Genomic DNA, 17,892 nt, shown 5'->3' on the forward strand with positions numbered 1-17,892 from the left:
GCTTAAAAATTTGGTCCCATACCTGTAATCTTGGATCATATGACAGGTCACATGGAACTAGGGAATGCTACTTGGCTTGTCGATTCATGCTGATGGACAGAGGGGGCAGGGTACGTATTTGTGCGCACACGGCTTCCCTGGTTTTCCTACTACCTCATACATAGCAACCAGTGAAATATTAAAAAACATGAAAACTGTCAAAAACCATAAATCAAGACTTCGGTCTTCATCAATACATCTAAATTTACCATTAGCTATAAATTTAAGACATCTTTATATTTCTTACCTCCAGACAGACTTGAAACATGGAATGCTAAATACAAAGTTCTGTTGGTATTCATCTCACACACTCCCCAGAATTCCATGATAAGCAGCCTTGATGTCAACCTTTTTTTTTTCTGTTCCCAAAGGAAAAGGCAAAATTTGGCAAAATTCCTGAACTAAAATGAATTATGTTTCCTTTTCATAAAAAATGTGACAGGACACTGGGCTTGGTGGCAGATGCCTGTAGTCCCAGCTACTCAGGAGGCTGAGGCAGGAGGATCACATGAACCCAGGAGTTCGAGGCTGTAGTGTGTGATGATCCTATCTGTGGGTAGCTGATCATCTAGTCTGGGCAATATAGCAAGACCCCATCTTTAAAAAAAAGTGACTTAGAAAGAGGGAGAAAGTTATAATGAAAGTAATATTGGCTGCTTGATTTTTTTTTTCAGACCATAGTCATGAAAACATTAGTATTTATTGACATGGGAATTTGTGGACTGCTTAAAATTTGTAACAATTGTATTTATTGTAGAAATAAATTCAACTTTATAACAAAGGGCAGCCAAACTATGGCTTGGGCTGACAGCTTTTCCTGACGGTATAATAGACCACCTTATCTCTGTGCAGGACCTGACAGTTTACAGGGCGCTTTCTCAGTTGGAGTAGGGACTCGGGGACATTAAATGACTTGCTCATGTTGTACAGGTGGCAGGTGGCACAGCTGAACTTCTAACATTTGACTCCAAATTGTGTGTTCTTCCTATCACACTTCAGCCGTCCCAGTGTAGGAAATAATGTCACAAATTGCATATTCAGTGAAATAACAAACAGAATAGATGTGTATGGAAAAATTATAGGCAAATTTGGAGAATTTTTCGATTGGTGGTTTGGATATTGTAGTCAGTCAAAATGAGTAACAGCAGTGATGACAACTACGTCTAATTCTGTGGCCATGAACATGCCTTTTTAAAAAAAATAATGTTTTTCCTTTCCCCCCTGATCTTACTGCCTTAACTCGGAGTCCCATCATTTTATGCTGGAGTACTTCAAGAGTTCCCTGGAGTCGTCCTTATTTTGTGTTTTCCCTCCAGTATTGCCAAATAAGTTCTCTGTACCTCTCTCCCTTCTGTCATCCTCACCCCCCTTAAAGCATTCAAGAACTTTGCGTGACTTTCCGTTTAGGACCAAGTCTGTGCCTCTTCCTGGGCACTCGAGGTCTTCTCAACCTGGACAGTTTCCCACCTTCACCTTCCACCACTAACTCCAGTCCATGAGACCTCTTTAGTAATTACAGAGCCAATTTCTATATCTTTACATGCCAGGTAAAAGTGGAGTGGCTAGGGAGTTCTATTGGAAGCCACATTTATGTAATACTTTCACTAAAATAGAGTAAAAATCCACTGTTTACATAAGAATTAGATGTTTTCTCACGAAAATCAGGGTGGAGGTGGGACAAAGCCCCCAACTATTCCTTGGTGAGGTGTTTGAAAATGAAAAGAAAAATAAAATGGTAAGAAATTGCTCACAACCTCTAGTTAACTATGCATTTCTAGAGAGGTGATTTCCTTTACTCGGCTACTGTTGCTCTTTGACTGCAGCTGGTTTTCTGGCTCATGTTGAAGATGATGTACTATAACTGTGCTCACTGAGGAGCTTTAAAGATTTTAACAATTTCAAAAGGGAAGTTAAAGCAGTTTGATGATCATTTGCATCATTGTTACCAACAGCACAGGATGCCAAATTATTTTCTAGCTCATCACGTCAAGCACTAGGTATGTAAACAGGCAGTGACAAGCGCTCAGAGACTCTCAAGTCTACTCAGAGAGTGAGAACGGAAAGATGTCAGAATTAAACCTGGGTTAAATTTCTAACACTATCACTTATCACAGGGGCAGCTTTAGGCGTATGGTTTAACCTGCTTGACCCTCAGTCGCCTCATCTGTAAAATGGGTCTAACAATACTTCTTCACAGAGGTCTAAGTATTAAGAGGTAATGTAGATAAAGGGTTAAGTATAGCCCCTAGCACCTGGTGTGCACTCAGTAAATGGCAGTTAGTACGAGGATGGCAGCTTCTCTTGCTATTAATATTACAGAAATACAGGCCAACATCCATGCTAAATGTGCAAAATTGGGAATGATATTCAAGGGCTGAGGTCTTAGTGGTGGACTTTATGAAGAAGGTGGACTTGCACAACTTTGTAGGACTTAAGTCAGAGGGATGAAGGAGCATTCAGATGAAGTCCGCAGTCAGACTGAGAGAGCCAGGACAACTAAAGCCCATAGAAGCGACTATCGGGAATCCAGATGGCTCAGCCACACTGCGGTGCCCTCATCACCAGGGTATCTTTTGGTTCCTTCATTAGCGACAGCTGAGTCTTTCTGAATATTATCTAAAGTGCTACATAAATGCAATATAGAGAGAAGTCCGCTGGCCGCTCTTCTGAGCATATCGCTGCCCCTAAGCCAGCGGTTCTCAACCTGTGGGTGGCGACTCTTTTGTAATAATGAAAATACATGGTGGCATTAGGAAGGTTGAGAACCGCTGCCCTACGCCCTCTTATGCAGAAACTCATGAACTATCACTTGATGCATACATCCCACCCTGGACATGCAGATATTAAGCAATTATTGTTAATGTTAAGTGTGATAATTACATTGTGGTTATGTAAAAAAAAATCCTTATCTTTCAGAGATGCTGCAGATTGAAATATTTATAAATGAAATGAGGGTGATGGTGACTTGAACTGTATCCAAACAACGTGTAGTGGGGGACAAGGTGGGGACACAGATAAAACAAGATTCATAAATTAGTAATTATTGAAGAAAGAAACAACAAAACTAAAACCAAAAATCCCTGGAAATCTATATTGACCATCTTCTTTTTAGTTTCATATTATATGTTTGGGGCTCAGATGCATCTTAATTTATATACATTGATTCATACGGAATGGGCCCAATTTCCCCTACAAGGTCAGGAAGGTATAAACACTCTCCTTAATTCCCCAGGGGAGTCCATAGAATTGGTGTCTGGAATATAAAACAATTCGTCTTTGTTCTCTCATTCTGTCTGGACAAATTAGGTTGTGGTTTTTTCTAGCTGATGTGTAGAAAGCCATGCCTACTATTGGGAGTCAAACTAATGGAAGAGCACTTCTAAGCAGGTGGAGGGGGATCAGTCTTAGAGAAACAGGCTGGTTCACTCCACACTGGTAGCTACACTTGACCTTAAAATCCCTGAAATAAACTGACTGCAAATGGCCGAGTGGCGAATACTGAGGTCACCACTCAACGTTCAACACAACTGAAAATCAACAGTGGCTACCAATTTCTTCACATAAAAATACATTTACTCATTATCCCACCCCTCTGTAGCCTAAATACATACAGATTTAAAATATTTTGTAATGTATTTTGACCTCTTTAAAATTTGACTTGAAAAGGAGTAACAAAATGTCATGTGGCAATTTGAAAGAACTAATGCCAGTTTAAGAATAAAATCCTTTCTGCAGAGTAGTAGAAAGAATATTGTAAATGAGAGCTCAAGTTCTGACTTTCCCATATGTTAGCTATGGGGATTTGTAAACATTGCCAGTTAGGGCTGGGCACGGTGGCTCACACCTGTCATCTCAGCACTCTGGGAGGCCGAGGCAGGTGGGTTGCCTGAGCTCAGAAGTTCAAGACCAGCCTCAGCAAGAGTGAGGCCATCTCTACTAAAAACAGAAAAATTAGCCAGGTGTTTGGTGGATGCCTGTAGTCTCCGCTATTTGGGAAGCTGAGGCAAGAGGATTTGCTCAAGCCCAAGAGTTTGAGGTTGCTGTGAGCTATGATGATGCCAGAGTGAGACTCTGTCTCAAAAAAAAAAAATTACCAGTTAGTTCTTTGAAGATCAAGCTCATCTCCAACCTCACAGTAACAATAATAAACTTACTATACATAGTATGTGATAAAAACTGTTCCAGAACTTTTTATGAATAAACCAATTAAAACCTCCTGACAACCCCACGAGGTGGGCACCATTATTATCATCATCCCCACTCTGCAGATTAGGGAACACGGAGAGCACTGTGGCTAGCGTGGCACAGAGGCAGTGCGCCTTCAGAACTCAACTCTCAGCCCTGTACAACCTGCTCCTCGCAATACCCCCTCCCCGAGGTTGCCAGGAGGATAAAATTAGACAATAAATGGTTAGTGTGATATGTATTTCATACTCTTACCTACTAAGTATGGCAGGTGAAAGTGTTTTATATGCTATAAAAGCAGTGTACAAGTATTAAAAGTATTTTTCTCTTCCTGAAGAAGACAATAAATATTCCCAAGCATTATAGATTCACCCAAACTTAAAGAAGAATGGTACTAAAATCTTAAAATGAATGAATAATATAAAAATTATATCAATAGCTCCTGGACTTCAGTATGCTCTAATTCAGCAATTCACTCCATGTGGGGGAGAAACCAAGAACATGAGGCAAGCAACACAGATATTAAAAAATAAGGATGGGTGTGATAGCTCAAGCCTTTAATTCCAGCACGTTAGGAGGCCAAGAAGAGAGGATCATTTGAGGCCAGGAGTTTGAGATCAGCCTGGGCAACATTGTAAGACCCCATCTCCACAAAAAAATAAGCAAAATTAGGCATGATGGTGATGGTGGTGCATGCCTGCAGTCTTAGCTACTTGGACAGCTGGAGTGGGAGGATTATTTGAAACAGAAGTTTGAGGCTGTATGAGCTGTGATTGCACCATTGCACTTCAGCTAGAGCCACAGAATGAGACCCTGTCCCCCCAAAATTAACTAATTGAAAAAAGATCCTGTCGCCAATGAAGCTGATGGCATTCCTTTCCTCTTGGGAGCCCAGTGTGTAAACATCATAAACAACAGCCTCCTTGGCAGTGTACATAGCTGGTTGCTTGCAAGGGTTGCTCTAGGGAACCTTGGAGACAGCCCTTTGGATGTGGGTGTGTCAGATCTGGTGCTGCGTCAAATTTAAGCTCCAGACAGGAGTGCAAGGTGCCTTTGGAAGTCCCCAGGGCACAGTGGCCAGGGTTCCCATCGGCCGTCATCATGTCCATCCACACCAAGCTGCAGAACAAGGACCATGTGGCTGAGGCCTTAAGGCCGCCATCAGGTTTCCTGGCTGACAGAATATCCCCATTTCAAAGAAGCCGGGCCTCACCTAGTTTAATGCGGATGAATGAAGATACGGTGGCTGAGAAATGGCTCATCCCAGATGGAGGTGGGGTGGGAAATACTCCCAGTCACTGCTCCCTGGACAAGTGTTGGGACCTGCACTTGGGGGGCTTCTGCTGTGCCACCCCCTCCACTTCATGCCCACCAATAAATCCTACTTCTGTCCAAAATAAAGGCCTATGTTTAAAGCTATCTAGGTGTTACGGGCTGAATTATGCTCCCACAAAATTTGTATGTTGAAGCCCCAAACCCCAGTACCTCAGAATGTGATTGAATTGGGAGATAGGAGGGCCTTTAAGAGATGATTAAGTTAAAATGGGGTCTATAGAGTGGGCGCTCAGAGAGAGGACTGGTGCCCGGATAACACAACCGTAGGGATGACCATGTGAGAACACAGCAAAAAGGAGACATCTGCAGCCCAAGGGGAGGGGCTGCAGAAGAACCAAACACACAGACACCATAACCTTGACATTCTAGCCCCAAGGACTGTGAGAAAGAAAACACTATTATGGGATCCCCCCTCAGCTGTGGTGCTTTGCTATGGCATCCTGAGAAAACCACAGCATTTTGAAGTAGAGATAATAGCTGCTGATGTGGTGACCTGCTAATTAAAGTCCCTAAAATATTTTTTATTAAAGACCAAAGGAATTAGCCATATTAAAATAACTTAAATCATCTTAGGGTTTTTTTTTTTAATTTTGCCCTTTTTTCTACACTAATTAGTAAGTAGCTGGAACTGACCAGCATGAGGAAAATGCCACTAAAATGTTCTTTCTACAGGTGAAGTTCTCTCCCTCTATATCATACCCATCCCATAGAAAGAAATGTTCTTTCTACAGGTGAAGTTCTCTTCCTCTGTGTCATACCCATACTCACACATACTCCAGAGAGAATGGACAACACTTTGGGAATATGGACCTACATTCTCTCACTAAAATATTAATTTCTTTCATTTACATCTACCTACCTGTCTGTATCTGTTTATCTATCTATCCACACATTCATCCACCCATACATCCACTCATTCATCTGTCCATTCATCTAATCAATATTTATAGAATGCCTATCATGTGCCAGATGCCATTTTAGGTACTAAAAACCTACTTTTTTTTTTTTTTTTTCATTTAAAGACAGTCTCACTCTGTCACCCAGGGTACAGTGCTGTGGCATAGACCAGCTCAACCTTAAACTCCTGGGCTCATGGTATCCTCCCAGCCCTGTCTCCTGAGTAGGGGGGACTATAGGAACCTGCCATGACACCTGGCTAAATTTTCAGCTTTTATTAGAGATGGGGTCTTGCTCTTCCTTAGGCTGGTCTCAAACTCCTGAGCTCAAGGGATCCTCCCACCTCAGCCCCCCAAAGTGCTGGGATTACAGGCATGAACCATAGCACGCAGCCTAAAAACATACTTCTCATTGTTGGACAAGTGATGCCTCACAAAGTTTCTAAAAGAAAACTGTAAAGTAGAAGTCATAGAGAAGGAAACAAATGACGTAGAATTCTGGTGAATCGTTACCTAAGAGGAAAGCTACAACTCAGCTCTGGAGAGTTCCCGTAGACAGACAGGTTTTCTAAACCTTCCAATATTGTAGAATAATTCAGGCATTTGTGATTTTTAGTGATCTTTCCATTTTTATGCTGGTGAAATATCTGAAATCTTTTCACAAATACTATGTGAGCCAAATAAAACATAGCTGCCATCTGGACACCTAGATGTCCCCAGAGGTTTGTGACCTCTACTCTAGACTATGAGGACACAGTTTCAAAAGTGCCAAGTTAGTCAACCCCCAGCTGCTAGACCCCCAGCTGATTCTCCACACCTCCTAGAGAGAGACTTTTCTGCATATTCCTGCATATCTATAGGCAGGTACAGAAGCTGGATCTTCAAAGAGATGTTTCTCAGAACCAATCTCCTGGAGGAGCACATTGAAGGGAACTGCCATGTCTGAGCAAGGGGAGCTTATCTCCTACATTCATGTCTGATTTCTGGCGACTTCACAGCTAAATAATATGGCTTTCAAAGGATATTCTTGCTGCATTGGCCATTTAATGACCAAATAAACCTGACAATTGCCAAATCCCATCTCCTCCGTGGTTATGAAAGCCTGTTGTACAAGAGGCCGGGTGAGCTGTGACAAAGCTCTGTCACTGTCTCCATCATGACCTCCTCTCACTGCTGCACCAACTATAAGGGCAGAGGCCACTTTTTGTTTGTCACCTTTGTCAGGACACCAATCACTACCCAGCAGGGTTCCCTACAGGGTGGTGCTTGATAAAAGTCTGCTGAACCAAGTTAGAATCCATCCACAGGCTTTTCAATTCTTCTGATTTTAAATCTGGAGTGGAAACTGACTGTTGTTGAAATATCACCCACTTAATGAAATGTTTTATACCTAAGGCCATGTATATACGACGCCAAAATAACTAGCTGTTTTAGAAAATTTATCAGAAAATGACATAGACATCAGCTATCAGGGTGGGGAAACTGTGGCCTTCTGACTTCAAGATCAGTCTTCTCGAAGCCCCAGAGAAGGAGAGAAAAGCTTCATCTTTCTCTTCTGCAACCCTTTTAATTAAAGGATTTGTTTTATAAAATTTGGCTTCAGTCAAAAGGCTGCGCTTAAAAACCTAGAAGGCCACGGTGGTTTTCAGGCCTCAGGCCCCCGTCTGGCAGTGCTCCAGCAGCACCGCGTTCTGAATCACGGCGCTCACCTCTTCAGCTCAGCAATCAGGACAGGGGAATACTAGTGCTTTTCTTAACAAGAACAATTCACTTATGTCCTCAAAATATAGAAGGCACTAGAGACAAATAATTAACAATCAAGTAAAAAACTCCTCCCTGCAACATTTTTAAAATATCTTAATTCAAATTTTTTAATTTAAATAGCCATTATACAAATATGGGAAACTTATCATTGTGCAAACATGTCCTGCAATTGTCATTCTTCACATTTATCATGAAGCTCATAAAATCTGTGGTGAAAAGTCATCTGTAAAAAGTACCTCCATCAGGAAAAAGGTGAGGACCCTGAAGGCTAGCACAGTGGGGTGCTGAGGAAGACTTGTTTTATACAACATGGTTAATATTATGCAAATATTTCTCCCTTTTGTAAGTGCTTCTGGACTGACATACCTACCTGCATAATTTAACTCAAAGCCTATTCTAACTAGTAACACCCACAATGAGGCCTTTATCATCATTTTTCCAAAAAATAAATCCTCTGGATTAATTGACTGTGTTCTGGCTTCTTATATATTTTCATTTTTTTCTCCAACTAGCTTTGAAAGCTCAACCTATTTTAACAAATTGCTCTGCTCCTTTGACACACACACCAGTTGGCCAGACACCTATGCTATAAATTTCAAAGTATTATTGATATGAGTGTCCTCAAATGCCAAGAACCCACAACATTATGAATAAAAACCCAGCCTCTTAAACTTCTGTAAAATGTTTTAATTTTGTGGTTAATTTCAGTCTCTCTTTGATTCTATATGTTTTTTTTAAAAAAACACATTCTAGTGGGGTGGCTCACACTTGTAATCCTGGCACTTTGGTAGGCTGAGGGAGGTGGATCCCCTGAGCTCAGAAGTTGGGAGACCACGCTGACAAACACTGAGATCCTGTCTCTACTTAAACTAGAAAAATTAGCTGGATTTGGTGGCGCATGCCTGTAGTTCCAGCTACTTGGGAGCCTGAGGCAAGAGGATGACTTGAGCGCAGAGTTGGAGTTTGCTGGGAGGTATGATGCCATGGCACTCTATCCAGGGTGACAGAGTGAGACTCTGTCAAAATAAATAAATAAATACAAAGATACATAAGTAAATATACAAATAAAAAAGCAGATTCTTTTCTTAAATTGAAAAGAGAAACCACTGAATATTGGTTTCAGTGGTTTCTCTTTTCAATTTAAGTTCCTGGAAATGACAGATCTAAAAGTTTCTAAAATGTTATCTTAAAGTTTCATCTGAAGTAAGCCAAGTGAAGTATAATTGGGCATTCTGATCTTTTCTTTGAAAAAATATAGGAGAATTAATATCTAGTTGACTTGTTACATGAGCCCAATTAGACCCTGCTGTAACTGCTGTCAAACTGATTGTTCTCACACCTCTTTAAAGAAGTATAGCAAGTGATCTGATCTCTGTCCTGGCTGAAATGGGAAATAATGGTAAGGACATCACATTTCTAAATTTGACTTCTAGAATTTTTTACTTAAATTTGAATTTCTGGTTGAAAGGCATCACTTCTACTAGAAATAGAGATTAGGTTAAAGACTAAAGTCATAAAACATGGAAGTTATTAGAGAATTTGGGCACCTGAGGGTGGCTCTGGGGTTAAATGAAGTAACGTACATGCCAGACCCTGGTGGCTGGCACTTGGTAAGAACTTGGACCTGAATGACCTAGCTTAACACTTATTCTACAGGTAAGAAAACTCAGGCAAGCAACTCCTACTATTCACACATGAAAGGATTCTCCAAAAGGGCAAACTAACTTGAGGTAGAGTAATTGAATCGATCTTCTCTGATACGGTGTTTCATTTACTCAAGAGATGCAAAGTAGGTTTGGTACCATCACTGTAAGGGACTTTCCCAACATTCCCCTATGAATGGCTCTACTTTATTCCTGGAAATTTTATGTCTTGTTTCTAAAACTAAAATTAAGTTGAGAGAAAAGCATATTCCTAATCATTTTACTTCCCTTATTCTAAAAACATTTACTTAAAATTATTCCAGGGTTTGACGATCTAACACAATGCAAGCTCAAACCCCATCGTTTTAACAGATTCCTCTGTAGCCTAAGGTTTCTCTTTTCTGAATCTCCCAACCTGGATCCAGTCGGCTGTTTTCAGAACTAAAGGTGTCTCTGAAAGTCAACCAAGGTGCTTCTCACCAGACCTGAGGAGACCAGAATCTTTGTCTTCACATTTTAGTTTTTGTACTTCTGGAACTCAAGGCAGGGCGCAGCCGGGAGCGGCTTGGCCATCCAGCTGCGCCTGTCACCCTTTACCTGTTTGCAAGACCACAGTCCTCTCTTCTCCATCCAGAGACACAATCCTGAAGTTATAGATGGTTCCTGCTTGCAAATTTTGAGGGTTACATCCATAGGTGGTGTTGTCTATCTGGATGGGGTGGCACCAGGCAGCCTCTGAGGTGTCACTGCTGTTGATAGGGCTAAATTTACAGGGTGACCCCAGAATTGTCCACTGGATAGACGCAGAGCGGCTGGAGACGCTGGACGCTGTCACGGTGAAGTTACACTTCACAGGCTCAGCCAGGCCTATCTGCAAAAGAAGCAGAGACAACAGTTGAGGGCTGCAGCCTGGACTGGCCGGGGACACGTTCACAGCAAGCTCCCCAAGCCATCTGTCCTCACCCCTTGCCCCTAGCCGCAGCCACTCACTTTGCCCTTTAGCCAGAGAAAAGAGGCACAGGGAGGCGGATGGTGTCCATCTCCCCAGCTGCTCTTTTGACAGTAGGGTGACTTGCCTTTGACAGTAGGTGACTTGTCAGAGTCTGGGTAGGAGCCCAAAAAAGAACCATTCTTTCCAAGGGACAGTAAGAAATTTTGCCACCTCCCTGTCCAAGGCACAAACTGGGAGGCCGGAGAGTGGAGTGGGAATGTGGTTCTCAGCGAGTAGCGAGCGCCCAGCTCTTGACCCCTTCAGGCCACTCACCTGCAGCAGGCTCAGCACGATCCCCAAGACCACCTGGGCTCCATGGCTCAGCATTGCGCTTAGTGGTTACCACCCTGACTAAGTAGAGGGGGCTGGACGCGGGCGGCGCAGGGGGTTCACCTGTTGCATGCGCTCAGGGCGCCCCGCGGGCGCAGTGCGCTCCCCTCGGGGCTGGCGACGCGCAGGGGCCACCGCCGCGGCCGCCGCTGCTGCTGCTGCCGCCCCGGGCGGGCTGCGGACACGGGAGGCGGCGAGGGCGGGCGGCGCACCGCCCTTCCCACGCTGCCATTCCGACCCGCGCCGCCTCGCCCCGAGCCCCGTCCGCGGACTTCCGCAATCAAAAGGCAATTTCCTCGTCTCCCGGCAAAGGAACAATGCGCCAGCGAGGGAGGGGGCCGGGGCCGCGCGAGGCTGCCCAGGGGCCGCTGCGGGCCGGGCCAGCGCCCCCCGCCCGCCCCCCGGGGTTCCGTCCGACGGCGCGGGGCTCTGCGGCCTCGGCCCACTTTCACTTTCCCCCGCTGTGTCCTCGACCCAGGCGTCCAGGCCACAATGGGTGCTGGCCCCTCTCGCTCCCCAGGCTCCCACCCCCGCCCTTCCTCCCTCCACACCCAGCGTCTCCCCCTCCCTATCTTCCTTCCTATCTTCCTCATCTGCTTTCTCCAGGGCCTCTTTTCCCAGGATTAAACTTGACCGCAGCACTTTTCCCTGGGTCGCCTACACTCTCTCCTGAAGCCTTTTATTAGAGCGCTTTGCCCGTCTCACCTCCAAGCAGTCATTTGTTCCAGTGCGTCCCCTTGACACCAGCAAAAGAAAAAAGACCCCGAAAGGAGTGGGACCATTGTCCACCTGACCTTGGTTCTTCCCTCCCAGCCCACTCACTTTCTCTCTTCTCCTGTGGAGATCGGTGTCCTCCCTGAATCCATTACGAGCAGCGCTGACCCACAGCAAGTCTAATCGCCACCAACGGTTCAGCACAGCAGAGCGGTTCCCTCACTGCCTCATCCCCAGTCAAAGCCTTTCCATCCATAATTACCCAACAGCGGGAAGCCGCCTAAACTCTTGTCTGAGAAGAAGACTATTCTTGGCTTAGCTCCCCACAAATTTACAAAGAAATGGCCTTTACTCAGCTTTCAGCACCAACTAACTGTGCGCCCTTTGGAAAGCGCCTCCGGACCCAGAGGGTTCTGTGACTGAAGGTGGGCGCTGGAAAAGCTCCCAATTAGGGAACAGCAAAGCTATTTAATTGTACACAGGTGCTAACAGCAGATTAGTGCAACAACTTTTATAGTTTTTGATTGGGAGGGGGGGGCTGCCATCTCCAACAATGACCAAGGACATGAGATTCCATATTCTAAATTTCAGATCAGTGGGAAGAACAGACTGCCTCCTTTTCAAGTAAACAAATTATGCATAAAGCTGTCTTTTTGGCTAGTTTATCTCATGTATCTCCGTTATGGAAAAGTAGAAAAAAGGTAAAAAGCAAAAATCATTTCAAATCTTTTAGAAAACATCTATTTTAAAAAATCTGTTAATGAAAAATAAAGTTTCTTTTCTTTCAAGGATTCCCTGAACTTTTAACCTGCTGCTAGACCGGAGATCTCAAATCTCTGCAGCCAGATCAGAGATTTCAGATCTCCTTTGCAAGTTAGCAAACAATTTGAAAAGGTGAAACCTAAGGTATCTGTGTCCTTGCTATTTCCTTGCCCAGGTCACTTGTCTTACTGAGGAGCCTGGACTCTGTGCTGCTCCCAAGTTCAAGGGCTCTGCGCAGCTTAGTGTACTTTCCAGCCTCCTCAGAGATGGCCTGGCCCCCTCCTGCCCTCCACCAGACCCTGCAAGCCTATTTCAAGCTCTGGCTACCACCTGCTTTATGGGAGCCTTTTTGCAGCTTTATTCCTTTTCAACATTACCTTTTTCTTGCCTTGCTATATTAAGAAAATAAGTTTCTTTTATAATTTCATCCACAGCAAAACTGGAATAGTGCTTACTTTAAATATGTCACAGAGCTATTATGAATCATAAGATTACATATAGTAAAAAGAACCTCCATAGTCGACCACCTCTCTACAATGACCATCCCCTTCTGTTGGCCTTGTTTTCATAGACTGGACGTGCACCACATGAACATATGCGTACAGTGCCCTCCTTCTCTACGTTGACCACCTCTGTATGCTGACCAGCTGGTTGCAGTCCCTTGGGTGGCCAACTTACAGAGGTTCTACTGTATTTTCTTTTGATCTACCAAAGAGGAACGGACACATTTAGAATCATATGTCCTTTATCTCATTTATCATCTTCCGGTAATCACTGACACCTCTTTTCCAGAGATATGTGACTATTAGTTCTTTTTTGGAGAATCTTAAGGCTGACAACAAAGCTCTCAAATAATTGCTGATCTTAAAAACCCATGAAAATTAGCATACTATGAAACAAAAGAGAGTCCTTTTGTTTGAGTTCTTTAAACTCAAGCTTTTACTGATTACATTTTTCCCTTTAAAAATAAATATATTAATATGAGAAATTAGAGAGGATTGTAATAGAATCAAGGAAATACAGGACTTGGAGAAGCTGCCAGAGGTGTCGTGTTTTATATGAGGAGTTTGAAACTATTGTACAAAGTCTGAATACATTGATTCTCATCTTTGTTTGGAATTCCTCAGCTTCTTCTGAGTCTATTGATCTTGCATAAAGGCATTGCATTTGCTTTAGAAGCTACTGCCTTCCAGGGACTGGGATCAGCCACTCTGTACGATTTCAGGGGACAACCTCTTCTTGCCACTAGGAAATTTTTCTCAGACTACATGGGAAGGGCGAGGCTGCTTTTGATTTGACATAAGTGAAAAAACAGCTGTTTTAAAAAAAATTTTCAAAGTAACTAATTCGCAGTTATGTGATAATTAACATGATCAGGAATTATGAAGTCACGGCTAAAAACATGGACTTTTTGAAGGGAAAGAGAAAAAGGTGGGAAAAGATAAGAGTAGGAGGGAAGCGGAAAGAGGAACAGGAGGAGGAGGAGGGAGGGAGTGGCTATCAGAGCACAGCATCAGTACCGCCTGAGAATTTTCTAGAAATGCAAATTCTAATAGCTTTTCAACAGACTTAAGGAATCAGAATTGCTGGGGGTAGAACCCAATAATCTGTGTTTTAACAAGCCCTCCTGTCCTAGTTGGTGAGAAAGAGCCACTTAAATTCCAGACAAAAGTTTTAGATTGTACTCTTACCCTGAATGAGATTTTATTTTCAGGAAGTTAATGATATCATGTTGTTCTTCTCTTAAATTTTACTGAGCTGTCCAATTATAAGAAGCTGCATAGATAATTTAAAAGGTCTTCAACAATCTTAGAATGTGTCATTTAAGTAAATTGGTGACCTCGATAATATGTGATATACAGGGTTTGATATTTTTAGCTTCTCATTAAAAACGAAGTGTGGGCTGGGGGCAGTGGCTCACACTTGTAATTCTAGCACTCTGGGAGGCCCACAGGAGGAATATGGCTTGAAGTCAGGAGTCTGAGAAGAACCTGGGCAGCATAGTGAGACTCTGTCCCTACAAATGTTTTTGTTAGAGAATTTGTGGGGCATGACAGCAGGTGCCTGTAGGTCCAGCTACTCGGGAGGCTGAGGAAGGAGCGTCATTTGAGCCTGGGAGTTTAAGGCTGTAGTGAGGTAGGATTGCACCAAAGCACTCCAGCCTGGGTGACAAAGTGAGACTTAGTCTCAGAAAAAAAGTGTCTCTGCTAAAGGAAAGAGGATCAGTATGCAGCAAACTTAATAAGCATGAGACACAGACCAGTTTGGTACTTGTCCTCCTAGGAAGTACTTTTGTTCAGCAAATCTCACTGTTGGCTTTTCTCCAAATATTTTTTAAAAAACAAAAGCATAATAATCAAAGGAATGTGTCAATTCAGAACAATTATAGAGAGAAAGTCCTTTAATTTAAACTGGCTGAATAGTACATTATGGCGAAAGTGAAGACGATTGTAACCAGTGGGTGGTGTACACATTTAAAAAGAGATATATTAAAATGTAAGGAAAAATTATTTTGATAGGTAGGGTTTTTTTTTAAGCCCATTCTGTTTGGCTTGGTGCCTATGAGTAGGGTGACGACCACATGCACCCAGCCTGGTAGGTCCGAGTGAGGCCCGGGCCTGCTAAACAACAACGACAACTCCAACCCAAACATTGCCGGGTGTTGTGGAGGGCACCTGTAGTCCCAGCTACTCAGGAGGCTGAGGCAAGCAAACCTCTTCAGCCCAAAGAGTTTGAGGTTGCTGTGAGCTGTGATGGTACAGCACTCTACAGAGGGTGACACAGTGAGACTCTGTCTCAAAAAAAAAATCATCCTGTTTTATATTTAGAAATATAGCTTAGAATATTTATATTTCAGGGACTCTTTCTAGATAAACATTCTACAGCACAGGTGTTCAGGAAAATGGAAATAATGAAAGCATTAGGAGAGCAGTTACAAGGATTAAATGATGACGGCATGTTTTATATGCATAGTACAGTTTCTGGCCAAAGGGTTCAATAAATGTTAAGTCCTATGATCGTCAGTAATGATATTCTATAAATAACATTAAAGTAAATCACAGATACTGAGCAATCAGGGACACTGGAGAACAACAAAGTCTAAGGACACAGATATCTTTGTGTGAACATCCAAATGATAATAAATTACCATTGCTTCCCTCTCTTACCCACAAGAAACTCTTTCGCATATCAGAACCAAAACACATTTAATGGCTGCCCATTTTGTTGGACAGGCCACAATTTTTTTTAGGAGTGTCAGATGTGTTTCTATTGGTGGTTCCACCATCCCTTTCCAATACATCTCTAAGATTTCCTAGCACATTTTTTCTACACAGTTTCTCTCCTATTCCCTTCCCCCACTTTTTTTATTTTTAATTTGGAAGATATGGGCCTTCCATGGCTTTTGTCCTAACTTTGTACCCACAAGAGGGTCAAATAACCTACAACCAGATCTAACAGTGAACAAATCACTTCTCAACCTCAAGTCTTTCTGTTACATCTTCACTGGCACCAATTCCCACCACCTTGCCTTCACTGGCACCAATTCCCACCACCTAGCTCTCAGAGGTGAGTCTACCCCACAGGAGTCTCAGCATTCATGCTTAAGCGGTGGGGGGCACTCTGCATGGCAAGGCTGCTCTATATTTTGGTTTCAGGAACTAGGTCAGGATTGTCATAAACATTGATTCACCAGCCCCCCAGGACATATAAATGAAACAGGGTTTAAGATAACATCAGCTTTAAAGGAAAAGAAAACAAAAAGAACCACCCATCTCATCTCACCTAGAAAACGATCTGTAGAGGGTTAAAGCTCTGCCTTCTTTTTATTCTGAACATTGCAATTGCTAAACAGTTACTTCCCATGAACAAACAGCACAGGCGACTTTTTTTTTTGCTTTGATAGTGAGAGCTGAACATTGTTTTAAGCCTTGGAATAAGTAGGCAATGTTGAGAAAATGAGATTTTATATGTAGGAAAAAACCCTGGATTTTGACTTTTCTTTAAAAAATGTTAAGAATGAACTAGGACCCACACTCTGCCTGCCTCTTCAGTCAGGTCTAATCACACTCAATTTCCTCACCTGCCCTTCTCTGCTGGGTGAGGCAGACAAGTGGCATCTCAGAGATCTCTGAATGTTGGGGTTGACCCTGATCAAAGTAGAAGATCAAAGGATTTTATCATGTTTTTAAAAAATGTACTGCTAAAACCATCAGCTGGATTATAGACCCCTTGAAGGAAGGGTCTTGTCTCTTTATTAATCTCCTTTCACTCTCAGGTCAGGGAGACCCAATGTCCACTTATGCACTGACATTGTAAAACACTCACACCCCAGCAGGACACAGGGCTGGCCCAGTATCTGCAAATCTTAAACAAAATGCATAGCAGTTTTCAGCTGCTCTAGGGCAGACCCGGAGCTCTGAGCTTCACAATCTTCACTAATCTACTATTAGTATCTAGCACTCACACCTTAGGAAAAGCTGGTGTCCATGAAACCCATGTTGCAGATGAATACACCCTATCTCCAGAGGGTTTGTCCTTCTCAACAATCAGGAGGTCATTCTGGCTTTTTTCTTTTTGGCAATTTTTGGCCGGGGCTGGGTTTGAACACCACCTCCAGTATATGGGGCCGGCACCCTACTCCTTGAGCCACAGGTGCCACCTAGGAGGTCATTCTGGATGCCAAGCTCACACTGGCCATGCCCTCTCCACTGCACGTCCCGGGCTGGCAGCAGGGTCTTGCTGCACATGGGGGAGTGTTCACAGAGCTCCGGTGAGGTAAGCAGCAGGCACTTACATATCAAAGCAGCACACAGGAGGTGCACTTGCTGGCCTAAATCTATTAGGGATCCAAAATATTAAGAGCCCTGATAGAAACATCGGTGGCTCCCACTCCCAAATGGAAGGTTCCCCAGTGGGGGCCTATCTGGGTCTAGCAGTAGAATTCTGCTGCTTGCCCCGCAAGGTGTGGGAGAATGGAAAGGGAATTTCACTCCCAAGACACCCCCCGGCAGCCCTAGCTTTTCCCATTCAGTCACTTCTCAAGTACTTCATAATAACTGGGCTTCAAAGCTGCCATTCTGTGAGTGGAACTTGGGAGAACAACCAACATCAGTGGGAGAGTGAGATGTAAAGAGGGGGCAGTTTCCTCTGGAGTTTATCTTATCAGCAGGCTTATCAGCGAGGCATCCCCATGCCCAGACCTCCTCTCACCACCATTTCTCTCCCGGTGTCT

General features: G+C 43.4%; 1 protein-coding gene and 1 non-coding gene across 4 annotated transcripts in view; one reads left to right on the plus strand and one right to left on the minus strand.

The window, feature by feature from the left end:
• PTPRB (protein tyrosine phosphatase, receptor type B) overlaps positions 1-17,892 on the minus strand; it is a 125,342-nt gene that overhangs the window by 81,863 nt on the left and 25,587 nt on the right. For 2 of the 3 annotated variants that reach the window (XM_023518636.1, XM_003798935.3), the window contains exon 4: positions 10,460-10,733. In XM_023518636.1, coding sequence (XP_023374404.1) covers positions 10,460-10,733 — 274 coding nt within the window. Of the gene's footprint in view, positions 1-10,459; positions 10,734-11,126; positions 11,282-17,892 lie in introns of those variants that run through there. The other variant, XM_023518637.1, reaches the window with a different exon arrangement.
• LOC111728200 lies at positions 5,073-5,207 on the plus strand. Its single transcript, XR_002775575.1, has one exon. It is a non-coding gene; the product is annotated as a small nucleolar RNA SNORA70 (small nucleolar RNA).

Source organism: Otolemur garnettii, unplaced genomic scaffold (genome assembly GCF_000181295.1).
Source record: "Otolemur garnettii isolate 467f Iridium unplaced genomic scaffold, OtoGar3 scaffold00143, whole genome shotgun sequence".
NCBI classification, from domain to species: Eukaryota; Metazoa; Chordata; class Mammalia; order Primates; family Galagidae; genus Otolemur; species Otolemur garnettii.